At 44.7% G+C, this 22021-nt stretch overlaps 2 protein-coding genes across 4 annotated transcripts in view; one reads left to right on the plus strand and one right to left on the minus strand.

Annotated features, from left to right (window-relative positions):
* Nucleotides 1-10886, plus strand: part of zhx3a (zinc fingers and homeoboxes 3a) — a 56130-nt gene extending 45244 nt beyond the window's left edge. For 2 of the 3 annotated variants that reach the window (XM_086041331.1, XM_086041330.1), the window contains exons 2-3: nucleotides 5798-8591; nucleotides 9322-10886. In XM_086041331.1, coding sequence (XP_085897457.1) covers nucleotides 5956-8591; nucleotides 9322-9355 — 2670 coding nt within the window. In that variant the 5' untranslated portion in view covers nucleotides 5798-5955 and the 3' untranslated portion in view covers nucleotides 9356-10886. Of the gene's footprint in view, nucleotides 1-5797; nucleotides 8596-9321 lie in introns of those variants that run through there. The other variant, XM_086041329.1, reaches the window with a different exon arrangement.
* Nucleotides 10887-11399: 513 nt separating this feature from the next.
* top1a (DNA topoisomerase Ia) lies at nucleotides 11400-21079 on the minus strand. Its single transcript, XM_086041332.1, has 21 exons — nucleotides 20934-21079; nucleotides 20421-20445; nucleotides 18950-19034; nucleotides 18733-18829; nucleotides 18413-18465; nucleotides 18167-18259; nucleotides 18009-18078; nucleotides 17134-17225; nucleotides 16940-17055; nucleotides 16748-16869; nucleotides 16513-16635; nucleotides 15923-16110; nucleotides 15540-15684; nucleotides 14688-14831; nucleotides 14415-14600; nucleotides 14271-14339; nucleotides 13766-13880; nucleotides 13496-13623; nucleotides 13047-13141; nucleotides 12824-12973; nucleotides 11400-12728 (listed from the first exon to the last, which is right to left on the minus strand). The coding sequence occupies exons 1-21, from the start codon at nucleotides 20964-20966 to the stop codon at nucleotides 12626-12628; spliced, it is 2232 nt and encodes a 743-aa protein (XP_085897458.1). The 5' UTR covers nucleotides 20967-21079; the 3' UTR covers nucleotides 11400-12625.
* Between the last annotated feature and the right edge of the window lie 942 nt (nucleotides 21080-22021).

Here is a 22021-nt window from a genome sequence, read left to right on the forward strand (position 1 = left end):
ATTGCTGCCGCAGTTTATGAAGTGATGAGAGGGCGCCGGCGCCCTTTGCCGAGGTAGAAGCTCTCAGCCGTAGGAAAAGTGGAGATTATAATCATACATTAATGACATGTAAATGTAATACTGCCACGGAAGTGACAGTATAAAAGCAGGCCCTCCTTCAAATCGTAATGCTGCTATTAAATCACATTAAACGTAAAAAAAAACCACACACGCACACACACACACCAGAATGGGGCCTAATCCCATTTGGATGGTAACGCTTGTTTTTCAGTGGAGCAACAGTTTAGCAACAAGGCTTTTTGTGAGCGTGGCTGCCCGGCAGAAAGGTGCACCTGGGAGTTTGCACCGCCGTGGCCACGTGACACCCTGCGGGGACACAACTGCTCCGAGCTTTGTCCACCTTGCCCCCGAAACACAAATCCTGCCTTTTCATGGGCAACATTCAATGGCCCGCCGTCTCGGGAAGCCCTTGTTTTGTGTCTCAAGTCACAAAAGTGGGCCGTTCTTTGGATAGGTGACTCGATTCGTTATGCAAACTGTTTTGGGTTCCCTCACCGAGGGATTGAGCTGAACCGGCGCCTCTGTCCTCGAGCCCATCTGCCTTGTGGCTGACTGTTGTCCCGTTTGAAGGCAGCTGCTCTCGTAACACTCCAGCATTGTTACAAAATTACCTTCTCCGGCCATTCATCCGTCCGTGCATTTACTGGAGCGGCGTTTTATGGCTTTTTGGACTACAATGGCTGGTTGGTATTTATCAAAGTTCTGGCCAGTGGGAGAAAGCGAGTGACAGCGCTTCAGACGTCATTGTAGTCTAATAATGCCATCATAGTAAATATATAAAACCAAGACACCAAAATAAATACTGACGCAGCATTAACGTGGACCCGAATCTGTTTTCTAGCGAGAAGATGGCCGTGGCGTAGTTTAGTTTAATCACGGCAGAACACAGCGGTCCCCGGCTACTCAACATCCGAGGCCTTCAATATACAATCATTGAAAATTAAGGCACATAAAAAGTCCTACATCAAGCTAGGTCAAAGAATGACCTCACAGTAATAAAAATAGATTGCAGATTTTTTTTTTTTTTTTGGTCCAAACTTTTTTTTCCTAAATGGATTTAAATGGAATTATTTATTTATATAAAAAACAAGCCATAACAGTGGTTCAGATCCAGTCATAGCCGCAGCCGATCCCATCTAAGCAGAGCCTCTTTCGTAACGGCCATCTAAGCCAGCGTTTTTACCATTTTTTTTTTTTTGTTGTATGCTCCCCATGCGGGATGGAGGGCTTGAAGTCGACCCAGGAATTTGCTGGCTTCAGAAGTAGTATGAAATGCGGAACGTCGTCACCCGCTGGCCACGGCCGTTTATGTTGAAAACAATTGCCGCTCACATGACCACGCATAGAAATATATGAATTGGGGCAAGCCACAACTGCTGCGTGAACAGGCCAATGTCCTGAAAGGGACAAATGAACACGCTTTGATTTTATTTGCCCAGCAGGCCGAATAGTCCCAATTCCAATTTAGTGCCTATATCCCATCTGTCAATTTACGCCTCAGTCATGTTGTCAGATATCTAATCATTTTGGGTTTGGATCAACATTTGGTAGAAGCCTTGCCAATTCTGTCAGGTTTTTTTTTTCATCATTACACTGCCAGGACCCATGTCTCGAAAAAACCCCCCAAAAAACCCACTTGAACCCTTAGGGTTAGGGTTAAGGGATAAGGTTAGGGCTAACCCGTACATCCAGCCTTAGGGTATAATTTAGAGGTGGTCATTTTACAAAATAATGCTGGTCAGCGGCTAGGTTACCCGTCTGTCATTCGTCAGCGAGTCATTTTTCGTGACAAACTGAATTGTAATCGTCGGTCAAGTCTTGTCAGTTAGTCCGTCAGAAGTCCATTGGTCCATCAGCGGGTCCCACAAAAAACGTCAAAAAAACGGACGTCCGTCGTGGACGGACCGACGGATGCGGTTAGTGACGATTACACTCAGATTAAAACCCACTTCCGTCATTCGTCAGTCCGTCAATTTTAAAAGGTGTCCCGTCGTTCGTCAATCAGCAAAAGGGGCGTCCGTCAGTGACGGATTGACGGACCGCTCTGTCAGTCTGCCGGGGTGCCCACCTCTTTATATAGCAATGACCAAATACAATTGGGAATGTTTTCCCTTTCTGTTTTTAATTTTCACATACAGGCAATATGCAGTGGTACTTTGATATTACCCGTTCAATTTGTTCCATGACCAAGCTTGCAAAATGTTCCCCATTAAGATGAATTCAAATGACATGAATCCGTTACAAAGCCCCAAAAACACCAGCATTTTTTGTTACATGTTTGAAATGGAGAAAAGCAGCACCGTATTTTAAATATGCCTTTGCCTAGTGATTGTTGTCAGGAGCTTTGACACCAGCCATTTGGTCATTTTACCCCGCGGTTTGTCTCCTCTACGATCTTTGCGAGTATTTTCATTTCACAATAACGCGTTTGACTTTTTGTCCCATCAACAAGCGGCTGGAAATGCATCAGCGGCTGTCCTACAAATACATTACTTACAGGAATAACTTACAGTAACTTGACTACTGCATCAGCGTAGTGATCGACCACGGTGCGTTCAAATATACGTAGCAACAAATACGCACATGAAGTACCCGAACGCTCGTCATGCTCGTACACCGCTCTGACTGTATACAGTACCGTTTTCAGTGTAATCAATTTTCCACTTTGAGACCATTGTTTTCAGGCTTCTAAATGAGCTATCAAAACAACACAGTGTTGTTCTGTTTTCTGTTGAAATGGAATAAGGCCTTGGGGTGATTACGAGTCAATCGCACATTCACACCAAGAGTCACTTGAGAGTTGCCGCTTGTACATGTTGTTGGAGATTCTTGGACTGAAGCTCCGCACCGACGGGAGATTCAAACCCGGAACCTTGTTGTCGGGATTGCTGTGCTGCGATGATCCGTTCATACGCCAAATGTCGTCATCCGTTAGACAAAAAGAATCTGTGCGGCCACAGTAAATGGAGTCAACGTTGACTCGTCTCAACGCTCCGAAAGCAGCAGAGCATCTTTCATGCAGATGTTTCACATGTGCATGTCTCCGTCCTCCCGTTGCGTGAACACACTTGTAAATCTTTTGTTCAGCGGGCAAACACGGTGTCCTTAGCAGGGGTTAATTGAGTGGTTCCGTCAGAGGATATCATGACCTGTCTGGCACCGAAACGTACAGCACATGCCTGCGTCTGGATGCAGTGAACCAGGATTACTGCATAAGATGCCGGTGACCTAGTTTTTTAATGTTTGCTTTGTTTTGTTTCGTTCTTTTTTTTTTTTTTAATTCCCGTCCGAAAGCAGCAGCTGTCAGTCGTAAAATAAAATTGAAAATGTAAAAAAAAAAGAAAAAAAGAAAAAAAGTTGTCACAAGGAGCTCTTCACCATCCGGGTTCATTGAATGCTGTTGGGCAGTCATTTGAGGGTTTTAATTCCGGAGCAGGTTCATTTTTTATTTACCAGCCACCAGGGTGGCTTATGTAAAATGAAAGTCTGCGGAAGGCCCTTTTCAACTGTGTCCAAACGCCACGTGATGAAAAAAATAAATAAATAAATAAATGTTGTGAAATATGTGACCGTATAATATGATACTAAGTGTTAGCTAAACTGGATTTGAGCAATTTGTTGTAAATGTTGATTCGGTGCGTTTGATGTTTCTCGAAGGCACGATCAACTTGCGAGATGAGGTTAAAGAGATAGACTGAGGGCGATTCACTCTCGCGGGCGCGCCACACGGCAACAATTCTCCAGTCCCAGAAAAGAAGACAAAAGAAATATGATCGGATGTTCTGCGTGTGTCACAAGTTCATTCAGGGGGCAGAGGGTGAAGAATTTACTTGACTTTTTCTTCTTTTTTTTTTTTTTTTTTTTTCCCGCCGTTTACTTTCCATTCCTACACGGCGATTAAAGCCAGCTGTATTGCTGATGTGACACGAACCAGGAGAGACTATCCACAGTTTTTGGCTCACCAACTGGAATATGTATGACTCGGTGAGGGGCATATTTTTCACCTCATAATAATAATGTGAAGAAAGGAGAGAAATTTGTCGCGCGTGACTGAAAGTGTTATAAGACAGTGGATGAGGTTTGCAAATGGATTTGTGCATTCGGCGATGTGTGTGCTTCGGCTGTATGTATGCATGCTTTTAAGCAAATACACAACATGATATAGTTTGATCCCGCAGAAATGTACTTGTAACACTCACACAAACGCAACATTAGGTACACAAAACCGTGTATGTGAGCTGCATTTATAAGGCGTAGAGGACTTTGCCCTTTCATGTAGCAAAATAAGCACAATTATTTACGATGACATCGTTCGATACTGACTACTGATAATATCATGCATAGAGCAAACTGACACATTTGCACTACACTCCGTTTTCCCACTTGATTACATTTTGTCACCACATGAATTTGTCAAGACAAATAAATAAAATAAATGAAATAAAAAGACCAAAAAAAAAAAAGAAAAAGGTTGCAGGCTTTGCTTTTCGGAATACGCCCATTTGAATGCTGGAAGTTGAAAACCGTGGTTTAATTATTCCGTGTGTGTCTACAGGTTTTGAAATACTCATTATATATTTTTTCAGTGCCAACATCCTTCTAAAAAAAAAAACCGAAATGAATAGTCATCACTTCTGGAGGCAAAACCAGCGTGCATATTTTTGTATATTTTTTGCCTGCAGACAGTGTAAAACAGCTGCAAAGGTGGGATACATGCGCGACTATCAATCAAGGGAGTGGGGGGGAAATACACGGCACTCGATAGGTTGAAAATCCCCCAGGAAGTGTGCGGCTAATATTTATTCACTGATAATAACTCCTTCCTTGAGGGAGCCGGGTGGCATCTGGCAACAATTTTCCGCGGCCACATTCGAACCCTGCAAATGGCATGACTCGCCACGCACCTTGGCTATAGTCGCCTTGCAAGCCTACGGTTTAATTACTCCTTCCTTTGTTGGTATCGTGAAGCGCTGCTAAAAATAATCCCGTGGACGCGTGCCATGAACAATTAGCGGAGTTAAACCTAAGGCAGCAGTCAAGGAAGACAACAAATATGGCATACATGAGACATTGTCATTTGCATGCTCTCTTATTGACTTGATGAAAAGTGACAGCCAGGCAGCATTCTGAAAATCGGAATAAATAAACAGAACACTGACAGGTGATAGTGATGGTGTGTGGGGGGGGCGTGGGTGTGGGTGTGTGTCTCGCTCTCGGGCACCTTCATGTTTAATCGCCATTGTCTTTGTATAGTCACTTGAATTTCAAAAACTCCATTTTTTTTTTTTTAAAGGCAGGACTGACACGAGGCTATTTCGAATCGTGTATATATATATATATATATATATATATATATATATATATATATATATATATATATATATATATATATATATATATATATACCTGCTTTACATCTATCCGCAATAGCAGACACAACTTATATAAGCTGGTTTTATTTTGAGCAAATGAAAGAAGCCCTGGAAGTGTTTCACTTGAGCGCTGTGATGGTGGAGCAACACCACCTACATTGTCACACTGTATTTCCACCTACACTTATTACTGTGCGAAGGGCTATTGGCTTATTGTGCTATGTCCAACTCTTGCGTGCGCAGCGCTTAGGCTGGTTCAACACTCGCGCCGCATCCTTTAGGGTCGCTCGCCTACTATTTGTGTTTTCCCACACCTACCTACTCGGGCCACTCGATCTCACTCGCTGCGTTTTTGCGCCCCGCAGGTTCCCCGGGAGCTTTTAGAGTTGGACGAAGGTCCCGCGGCAGCAGAAGGCATGAAGCAACACTGTGGCTGATCCATGACACTCAACTCCGCTCGCCCTCCGCTCTCATCAAACCGGACAATCGACCACTCGCTTCCCCATCGCCGCACCGCTCCACAATGGCCAGCAAGAGGAAATCCACCGTGCCCTGCATGATACCATCCAAATCCAAACACGCGCGCGAGGAAATTATCCTGGGCTCGCTGCCAGAACTCCTACCGACAATCCCGGAGGACGGCATACTCAGCATCTCCGGAGAAGAGTCCGGCCGCGTCCCTCACAACGCATCCAAATCGGAATGCGGCAGCGAGGTGCAGAAGGGAGGCGCGTACAGTTGTCCGCCGTGCTCTTTCGAGTCCAGAGATTTAAACTACTTTTTGGATCACATGCACAACTGCCACTTGGACTTCAGGGCCCAGCCTACGTTCTACTGCCTGAACTGCGGCATCTCGGTTGTTCGCTTCGAGGCTCTGGCTCTGCATAATGCCAACGCTCATCCCAGGATCGTGGAGGGCCTGATGACCGCCTCGCTGAGCGTCAACACGCGGGACGGCGTCACCACGGTGGAGCAAAGCCTCTTCGCGGACGACGCGGACCGCTACCGCGAATCTGGAATCTCCCTGAGCAAAACCCCGATTGCAAAGATGATGAGAGCCAAGGGAGAGCACAAAAAGATTGTAGTATCTCACACCGTGGAAGTATTGAAGAAAGTCGGCGGGAAAGACCTCGAGCCCAACGTGCTGACAAATGTGCCTGAACTCCAAAACGGGGCCCTCAGCGTTTCTGGCGCCCAAGCTATGCCGAGGACAGCTGTTAGTCGCGTGCTTGCGACAACACTGTCCGACCCAGTCTTTCACCAGCACACTCCCTCCCTCTACTCCCCCCCTTCCTCGGATTCCACTAAAGACCTTCCAAAGGTGATGATCCCTCTCAGCAGCATCCCCACCTACGATGCGGCCATGGACACCAGCAGCTTTCTCAAGACATCCTTTGGCAAGTTCCCCTACCCGACCAAAGCCGAGCTCTGCTACCTGACGGTGGTGTCGGAGTTCCCCGAAGAGCAGATCAAACTGTGGTTTACCGCCCAAAGACTCAAGCAGGGCATAAGCTGGTCCCCGGAGGAAATAGAGGAGGCCAGGAGGAAGATGTTCAACACCGTGTTCCAAGGCGGAGCGTTCCAAAAGCAACCCGCCGCGCAGCGTCACGTCAATCACATTGTTACGCATCGCACCGTAACGGCCCCCTCGGGTCCGAAAGGACCGAGCTTTGCCATGGCGGAAGCCGCCTACGGCGGCGCGAGGACCAGGCCTGTCGGAGTCATCGCCAAGCAGGCCAGCGCGTCGACTAATCCCCACGTGACCAGGGTCTCCTACTCCACTCCGCTCCTCGGCCCGAAGGTTCCGTCTCTCGTCAGGACGGCGCCGATCCCGACCGGGAACATTCGAGCGGCCGGCGAACCGGAGAAGAGCGCCGACGGCCCCGCCCCGGACGCGGCGGCCGCGTGCGGCGGCGGCGGCGGCAGTCGCAGCAGCAGTAGCAGCAGCACGTGCAGCAGCAGTAGCAGCAGCATCACCAGCCATTCCAGCGGCGGCGTTAGCGGCGTTAGCGGCGTTAGCGGCGTTAGCGGCGACAACGTTCTGCGGAAAAACGTCAACAACGGCGGCGCCGCCAACGGCGTCCACGCCTTTGCCGCCCGCTCCGCCAATACGAGCAATAACGATTTGCACTACCTTGCTACCCCCAATGACAAGACGCGCAACACGTTACTGACAGGGCCGGAAGGCTCAAACAGTCACGGCGCCGGCCAAAACACCAGCAGCATCAATCATAACAATCACAACAGCGCCGCCATCGGTCCTCAAGAGCCGGCCGACGAGCGGCGCCCCGTTCACAGCAAGGACGCCCCGAGAGACGGCGCCACCCACCCGAACCACGCCGGCACTTCCCCGACTCAAAGCGCCGCCGGCGCCGGCGGCGTCGCAAAAAGCAGCTCCTCCGCGATGGACGAGAGCAAACGCAACAAGGAGTTTAGCATCAAAGGCATGTCAATCTTGCAGCAACTCATCAAGGACGATGACCTTTTCACCGGAGACAGGAGTTGCTCGGAGCAGAAAATGGAACCCGTCAAGATCAACTTCAAGCGGCTGAAAATGAACGAAAGCGAGAGCGCGTGCGACACGGCGCTTCAAGAGCACAGGTCGGACATCGCCGAAGGCTCCTTCTCGCCCCCCTGGGCCAACAAGAACGCCCAGCAGCTGCACATCCTGCGCCAGGCTTTCTCCAGCGCGCGCTGGCCCAACAGCCAGCAGTACGAGGAGTTGAGCGTACAGACGGGCCTGCCCAAGTCGGAGGTGGTGCGCTGGTTCAGTGACAGCCGCTACAGTCACAAGAACGGGCAGCTCAAGTGGCTGGAGAGCTATCTGTGGCCGGCCGCGGACGCCCAGGAGGCCGGCGGGGCCGAGGGCCAACGGCAGAAGGAGCGGCCGGCCGCCCCGCAGAAACATAGTGAACGGGACGTGAACAAAGCGCTCCAGGGGGAAGGCGGGGAAATCAACACCGAGCAGCGGTTCCAATGGCAGGATTTCAACTCACCGCTGCACGCTCTGATGGGGACCGAGGGAAGCGGCGAGCTAATCAAAGCTGAGACCTCCGCACAGCCGGCCGCCTTGAAGGCCGCCTGGCCGCCGAGAGACCGTCAGCAGCTAACTGCCGGTCAGCCGCTTATCGAACAACCCAATGATGCCAATCAGACCAGGTAATTGCAATGGGCAGGCCAAAAAGGCCACGAGCGGGGATGCCCTCTAGTTAGTTATGCGGTTCTAAGAAGCGGCGTCAAGGGGTCAATATACTGGATGTAAGTGTGTGTGTGTGTGTGTGTGTATATGTAAACATATAATATATAATCGGTGCTTTTTTTTTTCCCGGGTGTAAAAAAAAAATAGTACGTTATAGGCCGTAGTATGTGTTATGGGCCGGTCCGCCTCTCGTTTTAAACGGGCGTCCGTCTGTCAGTGACGGATGGACGGACCAGTCCATCACGCCCAGCTCTGCATTTTCTTTTTTTTTTTTTTCTTTTTTTTTTTCTATCGTGATTTTAATATCAATCCAAAATAAATAGGATGATTTTTTTTTTTTTTTCTACAATCGCTCAACCCTACTACAAGTCAATAAAATAACACACCAGGCGACGTGATGAATGAAGGTGTGGACAGTGGATGTGGACTGACATTCAGTTTTCATGCCACAGTCAGCCAATCGAGGGTCTGTGTTTTGAAAAAAAAAAAAAAAAAAAAAAAAAAAAAAAAAGAAGCTATTTTTAAGTTAAGTAGGAGTCGAAGCCCATTGAATTATAGATTTGAGAGCGCATGCTAATACATGTGAATAAATCATGACAATTGTGTGCAGCGGGGTGCTACGCTCAGTATAAGCCCGGGATCAGATCTTCACCTGTTTGTGCGTGTTGTGTTTGTTTGCGCATGTTTTAGGGATCGCCTGAGGATGGAGCTGCTGGAGGTGTGATGAAGTCGCCGGGAACACGCGTACCAAGGCTGGTTTGCTCCCGGGCCGGGCTCCCATAACGAGTGTTTGTAATGACAGCAAATGTGATTGTAGCTGGACCGTAAGACTCTGACTGTAACTGTGAATACCCCCCCCACCCCCACCCCCACCCTCCTCCTCCATCTGCCATCACTTCCTCCCGTGTCAGAAGAAAGAACTTCTCACCTTCTTCAGTCCTGTGATGTTTCAGCCTTTCATGCTTCTTTGTGGTCGTGTGGGGAGGGTGCACAATGAGGTCAGTATGAGGGATCAAAGAAAAGAGCGAGAAGACGCACACTGACTGGAAAACTGACTTGAATGAACAAAACTAGGATGGGTAGAGGCCGGGAGATAATGTTTTGGGGTCAGCGCGAGAAATCTATATACAGTATATGATCGAAACTGCACTATAAAAGGGGGGTTGTACTGACTGAATGGACAAAAGATGTGTCAAAGAAATGTTATTGTTGGCTTTGTGATATTTTTTACTTTTTTTTAGCAACCAGTACTTCAGCACTGCCTTGAATTTTACTTTTTTGCTCCCAACCCCCAACCCAACCCACCCCTCCCCCGCCCCCAATTCTATTTACTTTTCTAGTCACTGTAAGTCCAGATGCAATCAAACATGTTTTATTTAGACCTGTATCAATGTTGGTGATCACTTTGTGGTTCAGCTACACGCAAGAGACTATAACAATGCACTAATGAAGACAGCAATGCTCAAAATCCCACTGCAAAGGTATTGACAGCTTTGCCCAGATCAATAACCTACAAAGCCCTGCAAGCTGAACAGAGACAAGCCTGTCACGCTAACGTTGCCTTACTCAGCTCTGTCCATGTGTTTATTATGGCCTGTTTGTCCATCAGCTCGCTTTCCAGCTACTGCGCTTTCTGTAAAGTTAAAGAAGAGGGAGAAAAAAAAGCGGAGGAAGAAAAAAAAAAAAAAAAAGCCAGTGCATCAAGGATCGCTGTTGGTCTCTATCTGTGAAAATAAAATCGTGTGCTGCTTTCTGTACACTTCGGAAATGTTTTAATATGAGCTGTAACTGTAATATTGTATCAACTTGTGACTGGCCAATTGTTGTTGAAAGCTAAATTACCAATTGGATCCTTTGACACTGACAGAGTGAGATCTCGAGCTAGCTAGAGAGCCAAATGGGGAGAAATTCTCCTCTGAATTTTCTTGTTTATATAAACATACAGTCACTACATGGATATCCTATTAAGCTGCATCCTTGTCAAGCTGCTAATAGCTAAGAACGGTGCTATACCATCCAAAGTGAAATTGGAGGTTCATCTCCTACCAGCAGTGTATGCACTTGTGTCGAATGTTACAAATTTATTTTGGTTTGAGATAAATGGAATCTGGACTTACGGTGTAATGATCGCTTACAAAAAAAAAAAAAAAAAAAAAAAAACTTTTATGAAATAGCCTGATCATAAAGCACTGTTGTATCATCCTTTCTACACTTTCTCTGAATCTTTACAGAATAAACTGAATACTCACCAATCAGCAGTGTTGTGTTATTTGTTCCGAAGCCCACCTTGCAGCGGGAGTGAAAATGATGCCAGAAAACAAAGCTGTGGGATACTTTTGAAATTACTCTGCATTGCTTAGCGCGCCACCTGCTGGGGAAACGCTGATAATATCTTAAAAACTGGCAGAGAACAGGGCAACTCGGCTTGGGTCCACCTTTTTTTTTTTCCTTTTAACTACAAGGCAAGATGGGAGTTGAGATTGGCCTCAAATATGCATTTGCTAGACAATGGCCCTCTCATCATAGAGTAAATACCGTTGTGGCTATGGTGCGATCATGAGGAGAAACGCGGCGATGCCAGAGCCTGCTTCAGTTTACTGTAAATCAAGCCTGTAACTGGAACCAAAAGGAATATGGGTTTCATTGTTTTGATTCCTTTTCGTATAAAATTGATTTTTAAGGAGGATTGAGCAGCACCGGTCGACAATTTCAAGCAGCCAAGGACAGGCGAGACATCCTGAAGTGCACTATACAGAAAAGAAAACGTGTTTTGATGTGTGGGGTTTTTATTTGTATTCTTAACCTACAATGAGCATACAACTTAACATGATCAAATGCTAGGACAAAAAGGTCAAACAGGAATAGGATGTTGACTTTACAACTACTTACATCAACTTTCCTATCATGAGTGGAATAAAATGAATTCACATTAAAATGTTACATTGCTTTAACCTCATTCTTTACACAGTTCACTACCTAAAATCGTAACAGATTGGTGATTATTTTTGGCAAAGTTGATATCCCTCACACACTCTTTTCTCCAAAGAGAAACACTTTTCCTTTTAGACTTAAATACAGAGTTCAAGTAACAGGGGGGGGGGATTATTTTTTCTTGAAACAAATTAAGTTCAACCCAGATGTAGACTTTTGGGGAGGCCGAGTAGCAGCTTCAGGGGATGGGGGCTCGCAAGTGACACGATCAAAATGATTGATTCACATTTACACTGAAAAAGAAAAAAAAAAAAAAAAAAGAAGAAAAAAAAAAAGTCCCTGATTGAAAGGCTGTAAAACATATATTCACATTCTGCTTGCTTAAGTAAATGTTAACATGGTTGCAGTGTTCCTCCAACCCCCAAAAGCTTGCGCACTTCCCACACATCCGCATGCTAAACACCATTTTAAATAGTCCAGTTTAAAATAATCACCCTAAACAGAGAGCTTTTAAGGTCGGGGCCCCTAATACATACACGCATAACACACACACTCAGTCACTCACACACTCCAAGCTCACATTTGTCCTTGTCCTCAAAAGGCCTGTGGGTGGTATTAAGGAATTCATTTGATTTGACTATCAAAATATAGATGCATTCATAATACATGAAGGGGCTAAAATAAAAACAGTGAATGATGATACAATGATACAAAGCATTTTCTTTTTTTTTTTTTGCTTAATACACAAGCAATAGGACCACAGAGTTCAAAGTTCAGGCATCGTCACGGGGAGAAAAAGGTGAGGGGTTGGGGGAGGGGGGGTCATCCAACTACTGGCACTAATATGCCTTTGATGCTCAGTTCAGCTTGATGCCTGATCGCAGATCAGATGTTTCGATTACCACACTCAAACGTGGCCTCATCTTTTTTTCCTGCCAAAACCTTATCGGGTCAGTCCATCAAGAAAAAAAAAAAAAAAAAAAATCATTATAGTAAAAACAAGTATCCGATTAAAAAGTAGAGTTAAAACCACAACCTGGAATTTAAAATTCAAAAGTGGAATTTAAAATTCAAAGTCTTCGTCCGCCATGTCGATGGCCCAGGCGAACTTCTCGCGCTGGGTTTTGTTGTAGATCTTCTCAACGGGAATGCCCCACTTCTTACACCTGGCAAGAGAAACCAAAGTTGGCAGTCTGGACACGCGTACTTCTTAGCATTTTTGGAAGAAAAAAACCCAAAAAAACCCAATGTCATCACTCACCAAGCCACAGAGATGCGAGGGTCGAGATAGTTGAGCTTTGAAGTGCCGAGCGCAATTTGCTTGTTTTCTTCACGATCGGTGGCCTGCACTTCCAGCTTCATCAGCTGCTCTTCTATCCTCTGGACGGCCTTCTTCTTGGTCTCCACGGTCCTGCGCGGTTCAAGGCTCGTCATTATGTGAGGCTGACGCAACCTAATGTGCGGCACATTTTAGCTCCACTCACTTCTTGGATTTTTCATCCCTCCGTACTTTGGCATCAGCCTTGGCACTTTTCAGCTCTCTTTTAGCGTCCGACAGCTGGTCCCTTTTAGCTTCGATCTGAGACACATGAAAGGAGACAACTACGTAAACGGCGACGAGCACAGGCTAAAAAAAAGCGTTTCACTGTGGCGGCCATGTTAGCGGGGGCGACTGCTCCATCAAAAGGTAACGGAACGCACGGGCATTAGCTTAGCGTTGCCGTACGCACGTTAGCGCAAAGTAGTGCGTCATTGATCTTTGAACGGAAATGTCAATTTAGCGCCCACAAGACTAAAACTTTAGACTTATCCACGATAAAAACTGTAAAATGGGATCATTTGCAAAGCAATGTGTCAGTTGTGTGTGATGATCCATTCTGGTTCCAAAGCGTCACTCTGTAACAAACAAAACCACCTCTTGTCCCATGCTCACCTTAGTCTGCAGGTTCTGCATGGACTTCTCAAACGTCTTAGGTGGAGCCCTCTGGTGGTTGCACAGGATGGCCACAGCTCTGTTGGCCCTGTTGTACGACAGGATCTTGGCTGGGACGTTCTCATCCACTAGTGATGAAACGGCGACAACATTGATTTGACCGTGATGAAATACACGCTTATCACTTGTGAAAAGGATTCATTTAAAAGAACATTCTCGTCATCGATCCGGTTTGGATTCCTCAGCCCAGACTTGCCAGCGGCAGCGTACCGTTTGTGAGCTCTTTGAGCTGCTGTTGCAAGGTGATTGATGCGTTGTATGTACGGAAAACTTTGGCTGTCAGACCGTCCATCAGCTCCTGAAGGTGCTTGTTGAGAATTGAAGTCTGCCAAAACAAAATTGCAACGTGAACAAGACGGCAATATTCCAAATGCAACGGTGGTCCATTTTTTGGGGCGCAGTGCCATAAAAAAAAAAAAAATAGGCGACGTTTCCGTCACTGCTCCCGTAACCTTGCCATCATTTCTGCAAACTGACCCCCAAAGTTCAAACTATTTTTAGCGCTGAAACACTTCAAATGTTGTCAGTGCAAATCAGGTCCTGTATGTGATTGTTGTGAGCCAGTGCCTGCTGCACCTTTTGCCATATTCATTGTTCCAAGTACTGGCTGGTTAACTTCTGCTCGGAATTGCATGACAATGCTAAAATGCGGTTTGGAATCTTGAAACAGGCTGAGGTTGAACACCGAGGTACAACTGCATATTTCGGAGCTTACGTTCAGCCGATCAAACAGGTCGTCATCTGGCTCTTTGTTTTCCATGAACAGCTGAAGGTTTTTAAAAACCTAAAAGAGAAACAACAGCCACGAATTACGAGTTAGCAGCGAGGCAGCTTCTCCTCACCGTGCCAAAATTCTCACCCTTTTTTCCACAGGGACTTTGTTGTAATATCGGATGGAATCCTTCCCCAGGAAGTCAAACTCCACCACGTACTCTTGACCGTCGTTCTCCGGATAGAGTTTGAGGTGTTCCACTCTCAGGGAGCAGCAGCCTACCGTGTCGGCGGTCTCGCCTTCCTCTTTCTCGTTACCTGCTCTCAGAGCCAGCTGCGGCACACCAGAGCAAGTTGCCGTTGGAGGCTTTTGTCGCACCCCAAACCGAGCGCGACGTACGCGGCCAACGGGTCCGCTCACCTTGTCGATGAAGTAAAGCGCCACGGCCCTCTGGCGGATCCTCATCTCCTTGGACTTCCAGTCGTCGCGATATTGCGTCCTGATGCGGTCCACGCATTTCTTTAGCCTACGCGCCGTTTCATACTTTTGCCAGTCCTTCTCTCCCTGCACACAAACAAAACGGAGCCCTTCAACACTTTGCTTTTGCTCTTAGCCGAGCTCTACTGGCAGATTTGTAATGAGAACGTTATCGGCTGTGACTTACATTCCTGCAGCTCCAGAAATGCAACACGATGAACAATCGGAGGCAATATTGTTTTTTTTTTGTTTGTTTTTTTTTTATTGGACAACACAATCCCGCACACTTTGTTCTGCTTTCGTCACCCTTGGATAAACTCTAATGAAAATAATAATAATAAGCCTACTTTCAGTACTCTGGCTGGCTGGCACACTGAAAAGGGGTTTAGTTGCGCGTGACGATTCACAAGCTAGCATGCATTTACAACAAACGTCACAAATTGAAACTGGACTTTTGTATCTTCACTGATGAGTCGAGACTAAAATGAGTTACACTACATTACACAAGCATTTGTGTCCAGGTTTTATCTTTAAAGAGAGTGGGAGGGTGATTTCAGGATTAAATTTGACAGGTACGCATATTTTCCAGGAGCTGCCTGGTGTTGGCAGATTTTCGCTTTTCACAAAAAAAAAAAAAAAACTTGTCAGAGTTCCAATCATTCTCGCTGGGATGACAAATAAAAGGAAAAAAAAAATGTAAACAGATGACGCAACGGCGCACGCTACAAGGGAGCCAGGACGCTCGATGATAAAACAAGGCGCACGCAGCCGACTAACTCAGCTTGTATAGCCTACCTTGATCCTCGAGCTGGGGTTCAACATGATGTACTTGATGGAGCCTTGGATGTTCTCGGTCCACGACACCAACCATGTCACCTTGTTATCATGACGAACCTCTTTCCACTTTGTGCCCGGAGGAGGCTGCGGGTGCTTGGAGTCCCTGTGCACATATTCCATTAAAATCAGAGTGTTCGTAAAGTAAATTGTGTTTTTAAAATCACCTGACGTGTTTCAATACACGCTACAAATGTACCTTCTGTATCCTATAATCAAAACATGTCTGTTTAATCTAAACATAAGTACACAGTGAGTTTCCAAAGATCCTGCACTTAACCGTGCTGCTGCCCTGGTAGCGCAGAGTTAAAAAAAAACAAAAAACAAAAAAACAAAGCACTCACTTGCTGCAGTTGACGATGATGTCTTTAGGTCTGATCCGACGTTTAAGCATGCCCATCTTGGGATGGTCTCCGCGACCACGGAACAGGCCGGGGGGCTCAATGCGGAAGTTAGCAATGCGTTCCCTATGGTTGTCCATGATGCAGAAGCCGTACTCCTGCAGCAGGCGCTCATTCTCCGCTTTTATTTTCTACGAATAGGTACAAAGAAATGAATCAAGCGAAACACAGACTGGGCTACTGACAAACCAGGAATTTGCTTCTGCACATGTATGAAGCTTAGCAAGATTAGCTCTGCAGACGCTGTTTGCATTTGATTGTTTCTTTTAATAATGTATTTTACACAAGCATCATCGAATGCGGACATATTGACTAATTATGACTGGAGTACTCTTAATGTATGTTAGTGAGCTATTCCGATTATGTCACTGCCATGAAGTTCCGAAACGGAACTCCGTCCTGAACGGAGGACCCTAACTTCCAGTTTCAGTAGATCTTTTGGGATTTCAAGACATCAATTAACATGAAGTTGGTTCCATTCACACGTCAAGAGAGGTTAGTATTTTGGTAATTGTATTATAAGTGAAGTTTACCAATTTCTCTTCCTTGGACATGGCCTTTTTAGCTTCAGACTGAGCCTTAAAGTAGTCAGACATCTCAGAGAAGTTGCACTTCTTCAAGTCTGTGATTTTAGACTTTTCCTCTGATGACATCTCCTAGATTCGAAAAAAATATCCTCGTCATTTTAAAAAAAAAAAAAAAAAAAAAAAAAAAAAAAAAAGGTTTGGAGAAACTATCAAAAGACAACTTGGCTTATTTTCCACCTACTTTCCGCCAATCTTTAAAAAAGTTTTTTCGAAAGATGTCCTTTGTGGTGTACTCGTGATCCAGCATTTTGGCAAAGAACGTGGCCACCTCTTCTGCCTCTGGGCTGAGCTTCATTGGCTTACCTTCAAGATAAAAAGATGAGGCGATCACCCAGGTAGAAGTGGTGCTGTTAAGTAAACATCAGTTTCTTACCATCATAGTAGAAGTTGACTTTGCTCGGGAGGGGCTCATATGGTGGGGCAAACACAGGACCTTTGTGCTCCAGAAATTTCCACTTGACACCATCTGTGTATCTCTCCTCTTCCCACCTGGAGCCAGTGGCACAACATATATATATAAACACAGGAAAGAATCATACCAAAATCTACTCGCAGCAACTAACTCACCATTTCCATTTCTCTTCTGGTTCCTTTTTTGCTTTCTTTTTTCCATCAGTAGTTTCTCCTTTTTTATCTTTTGTCTTTTTAGGCTTTACGTCCTAAAAAGGGAAGAGAAAATGAACCGAGTGGGCCCAACCCAAGCTGCAACTCACATCTAGAAAGTCTGACTTAACGATCGCGTGTGATGTAAAAACAATAACACTAAATATGCCAAATGAATTTATGTTACAAATATTTCAAAAGGGGAACCGGGACCTTTTAAACTCAGTGTTCAATATGCAATCTTGTTACTGGAAACATCCCGCTTACACGCTTTATGACAAACAGGGTAGTTTATAAAAAGATTAATAAAAACACAATGCTGTTAAAATGGAAGCTATTAGTTAATTCTCCCAAAATGTTCAATACATGCATTTCAAGCCCCCCCAACAAATATTGACGGTATTAGGAGGTATGATGTGGCCCAGAGAGAACAAATGAAAATAAATAAACAAACAAGAGCATGTAAGTAAGCCATGCAACTTAACATTGCTCCTCGATTTATTGTCATTATAACTAATCGTGTCAAGTAATTTGGGGGTTATGTTCCAACGGAATACAAATTTTAGACATCCATATAAAAATGATTAAGAGCAACAGCGCTGTAACAAATCGTGACGGTGAATAAAATGTGTCTTTTAATGTAATTTCTCAGTGATGCATTTGACAAGTCGGTTGTGCAATTAAACTATGAGAGATTTTGTAATATAGTCAAGCCTATTTATTTGAATTACAATTGAATACATTTGGTGAAATAATGTCTCCATAGTCTTTCATATACCTACCTGATAATCTTGTTTTTTAAAGTTTTTTTTCCCCCCAAGCCTATGTACTCGACATACCTCAATTTGTTTCCTTTTCTTGTCCTTCTTGTCATTTTCTGTCTTTACTTTTTTGGACTTAAAATCATAACTGAAACATAAACATTAAAAATGTGAAGTGACGGAAAAGACCACTAAGAGCAAATATATAATGGCATGTTAAAACGTTTGTCACTCACTCTTCGTCATCATCCCGCTCTCTCTTTAGAGACTTCTCGTGTTTAGGGGAGTGGTAAAAGTCATCGTCGGCCTCGCACTTCACATGTGGTGGGCTGAAAGAGCAGCAAAACGATCATTATTCCACTTTTTTTTTTTTTTTTTTTACGGGGTGGGTTACAAGTTTCCATACGTAGTGATTAGACACAAAGACTATGTATGGGGTGCATCACAATAAATCCCTTAAAATAGAACCCGAGTATACAGACCTGGCAAATCCATTCTCTTTCTCCTTTTTGATTTTACCATCAAGTACTTTCATCTATAAAAAGGTACACACGCTTTGTTAATCAACAGTCATTCCCATCAAAACCATTTTACATTATTACCACCACTTTCTGTGCAAGATAAAAATTAATAATAGATAAGACACACACTGCTTTAAACTCCTTCATACTATCATACGTAGCAGTCATTATTCAACATATTCAGAGAAGTTACAGGACAGCTAGACTAGGTGCGATTAAATTACGAAGCGACAAAAGCAGCCTTCAGGCTAAATATGCATGCAGAGACGGCATTGTAAAACCTTCTTCTCCTTGTGCTTGTCCTTAAATTTGTCTATGCTTCCATCTTTGTGCTTCATCTTATTCTTGTCTCGATGTTTTTTGTCGGACGAGTGGTCACTGATATACCAATACATGAAAAACACATCCAGAAATCAGATTTAGTGGAACAACATTTACTGGGCACCACCCAAGTCAGGGAGGTGTGCATTTCTCAAAATTGTAAAAGGCATGATATACCCATTGCCGTGTTTGAGTTTCTCCCGCTCCTTATCCTTCTTGTGGTCCTTGTGTTTGTGTTCTTTATATTTATGCCTGTGGGAGTCTACAAGAAAAAGGAGGTAGTTATGCGAGGAGAGTGGCAATCAAAATATGGTCTCAGTATTTGCATATCCCCAATATGATGAGCAGTGTGAATGTTGTATCAGTTGTTCTGTATGATCACACACACAGCTTCATTTTCAGCAAGTATGTTCGTAAGGGAGAAAAATCACTTCAAATCAATGATACAATCCATTACTTGATTAATTGTCACACTTGACTGGAAAACTGGCCTCATTGGTCTCTTTGTAGTTTTAAACTAAACGTTGCTGCATTTCTTGACACCAGTTGCTACTGCTATGACATGTGGGTGTTTCTTTAGTTGCGCTTGCATTCTGTACATTTAATCATTATTTACTGTGCCCCATTTAGAGTGGAGGGTAGTTTATTGACAGTTTTTCCATTTGCAATTGCGCTGTGTTCTTTCATGTATCTTTTTTTATGTTCATTTTTATGTGCAATGTGTTCTTTTATGAACGCATCGTATATTTTAGACGTGATTCGTGCTGCGCTTCCTGGCCTGAGACCTCATCCTGAAAAGGTTTTTCTTTTCTAATTAAAAAAAGGTTTTGATTGATTGAATCGCAGGAGACACTCAAACCATCTGAGTACCCCCAAAATTATTGTTCCATCTCAGGCCAATGTAAATTTTGTATGAGAAAACTAGACAATCACCTTGTCATTCTTCATATTTGTAGTATTTGGGACTTTTCAATTGAGCCAAGCAAACGGTCTGAAATAGTGCCCATTCAAACCTGTCGTTGCGACTTTAGGTGAATTTAAATGCTGACCGAAGCCTTGTGCTGTCAAAAGTTACTTTCTCCTGGCCAATGGAAAAAAAAAAAAATCACCAGCAGTGATCGAAACCCTAATGATGGTGTCGTAAATGAGGCCATTGCTTTCGCTTATAACATCATGTTCCCGAGTGTAGCGTTGTGGAGGCGAGATGGGGCGCCCTCCTAGCCATGTACAGTTGTACACCTCTGAAGCGGCGAGCTTGGGTTCAGCTTGCAGCAGTCAGGCCGCTGCGCCGAAAAAGAAAATGGCGCAGAGACTAAGTCCTCAACCCCCAAACCCTCACTTTCAGCTGGAAAATTCGCCCGTTTAGCGGGACCGACGGCTACATCTAACACGAGAAATCGATAAAACACCTCTAGCTGTGTCCGAATACGCATTCCAAGTGCCGATATTATTTTCCAAACAGCTGTAGCAAGACCTCCCTTTTGAACAATAGACGCTTGTGAGTGAAAGAGAGGACTTAGTCTCTGGACGCCATTTCTGTGCTCTGCTCTAAACTAATCCCATGTTGTAATTTATCAGCGAATACATGAGCAAATAACAAAAAATATCATTTTGATCGTGATGTACATAAGAAATATAACACGCTTACCGTTGACCCGAGAGCCACAGTCGATCTGAAATATATTAGAAAACAGACAAGGGTTACATTTCGTAGAAGCTAACCAGCCGGCGGCTAACTAACTTTGAACTTGCTGGATGGCAAATCGACAGTATCTTAGCTTCTTAGCTAGGTGAGCTAACGTGCTACGCTGGCTGGTGATGTGACTTAGCGGCTAATACCGAGAACTGCTAGAGCGAAATGCTAACGCCACATTAAATACAGCCTTACGACACTCTAGTCAAGTATGCGCCGAACCACATAAGACGAAGTGATAACTCGCCAGCACACTGCTGTGTCATCAATGCCAAATATCGAGTACAAGTTGTCAACACATTATTATTATTAATAATAATAACAAAACGAGGAGACTTATAGAAGACACTCGGCCAACGCGCATTAGCAGCCACTGTTCACAGTTAGCCAAGTTACCCTGTCAAGCCAAACAAATCGAATGCTAGCAAGCACATTGATGGCGGCGTCACGAAATGTGCTGAGCGTTACCTGGTCCTCGTTGTGGGAATGGTCCCCACTCATTTCTTAAGCGGTGACTGACAATAAAATAAAAATGACAAACGTGAGGGGGCAACCACACACCGGCGAACAGCAGCAAGCAGAATGAGAAAAGAACTGCCTTGGCGAAGACCTAAGTGCCAATTGAATTGCAGTGCGCATGCGCTACATTTAAATGGTTGGCAGCAGTGTAGCTAGCTCCTCCTTCGGAGAAACGTGTTGCTTTTCAGCAGCAGAAGCAGCTCAACCTTCCCAGGCTCACTGCTTTTTGTGGAGTCCACAGAACAGGCTAGATGCACGACTCCAACTAGTTGAATAGATGGTTCTTGCTCGCCATCACTTGGTAAAATGTTTATTTCCTGTATGATAACAATGACACTTGTTTGTATCCTGTGGTCCTTGGAATTGTGTTGTGCTATCACTTCAAATATGGAGGTGACCATAATGTGGGCCAGAGAATGCAAGGCAGGCCAACCTGCCCTCGGTAACCTTGAGAGCTAATAAGCACGAGCTATCAAATGACAACTCAGGAGTTTCAGACTGCAGTTGATGTGCAATCGAGAACATAAAGGTCACCGGCCATGTGTTGCACTATAGTAACTGACAGAAATGTTGGAAACTGTTTCAACAACAGCAGTAACCTCCAAGTATCTCCATGGATCGTGTTTACATATCGACGCCCCTTTGTTATTTTAAACATGTTTAATGGCCCAAGATGGACGCACGTGCCATTTGTAAAATAGCAACAGATTTAAATACACTCATCAAAGTAACTTTCATACATGCTCTCAGTTTAACGGTAATGCAAATTGCGTCTAATGCGTGTTTTGGTTAACCCGTGAGCAAGCAAAATAACAGATGACGTGAAATGACGGCTACTCCCTGTACTCGGTTTGCTGAAGTCACGCTGAGTTGGCAAACCCATTTCCATCCAAAAGAGGGCGTTAAAATCCACGACGTTTCACTGTAAATTCACCAGCCTCCCAGGACACCATGTACTTTTGAATATTGATGAAAGTGTTCATTATCAAAAACGCAACTGTTAAATACCATTTAGTCTCGCACTTAATACTGCTAAA

The sequence above is a fragment of the Filicampus tigris genome, chromosome 9 (genome assembly GCF_054856515.1).
Source record: "Filicampus tigris isolate MCC_2025a chromosome 9, RoL_Ftig_1.0, whole genome shotgun sequence".
Lineage (NCBI taxonomy): Eukaryota > Metazoa > Chordata > Actinopteri > Syngnathiformes > Syngnathidae > Filicampus > Filicampus tigris.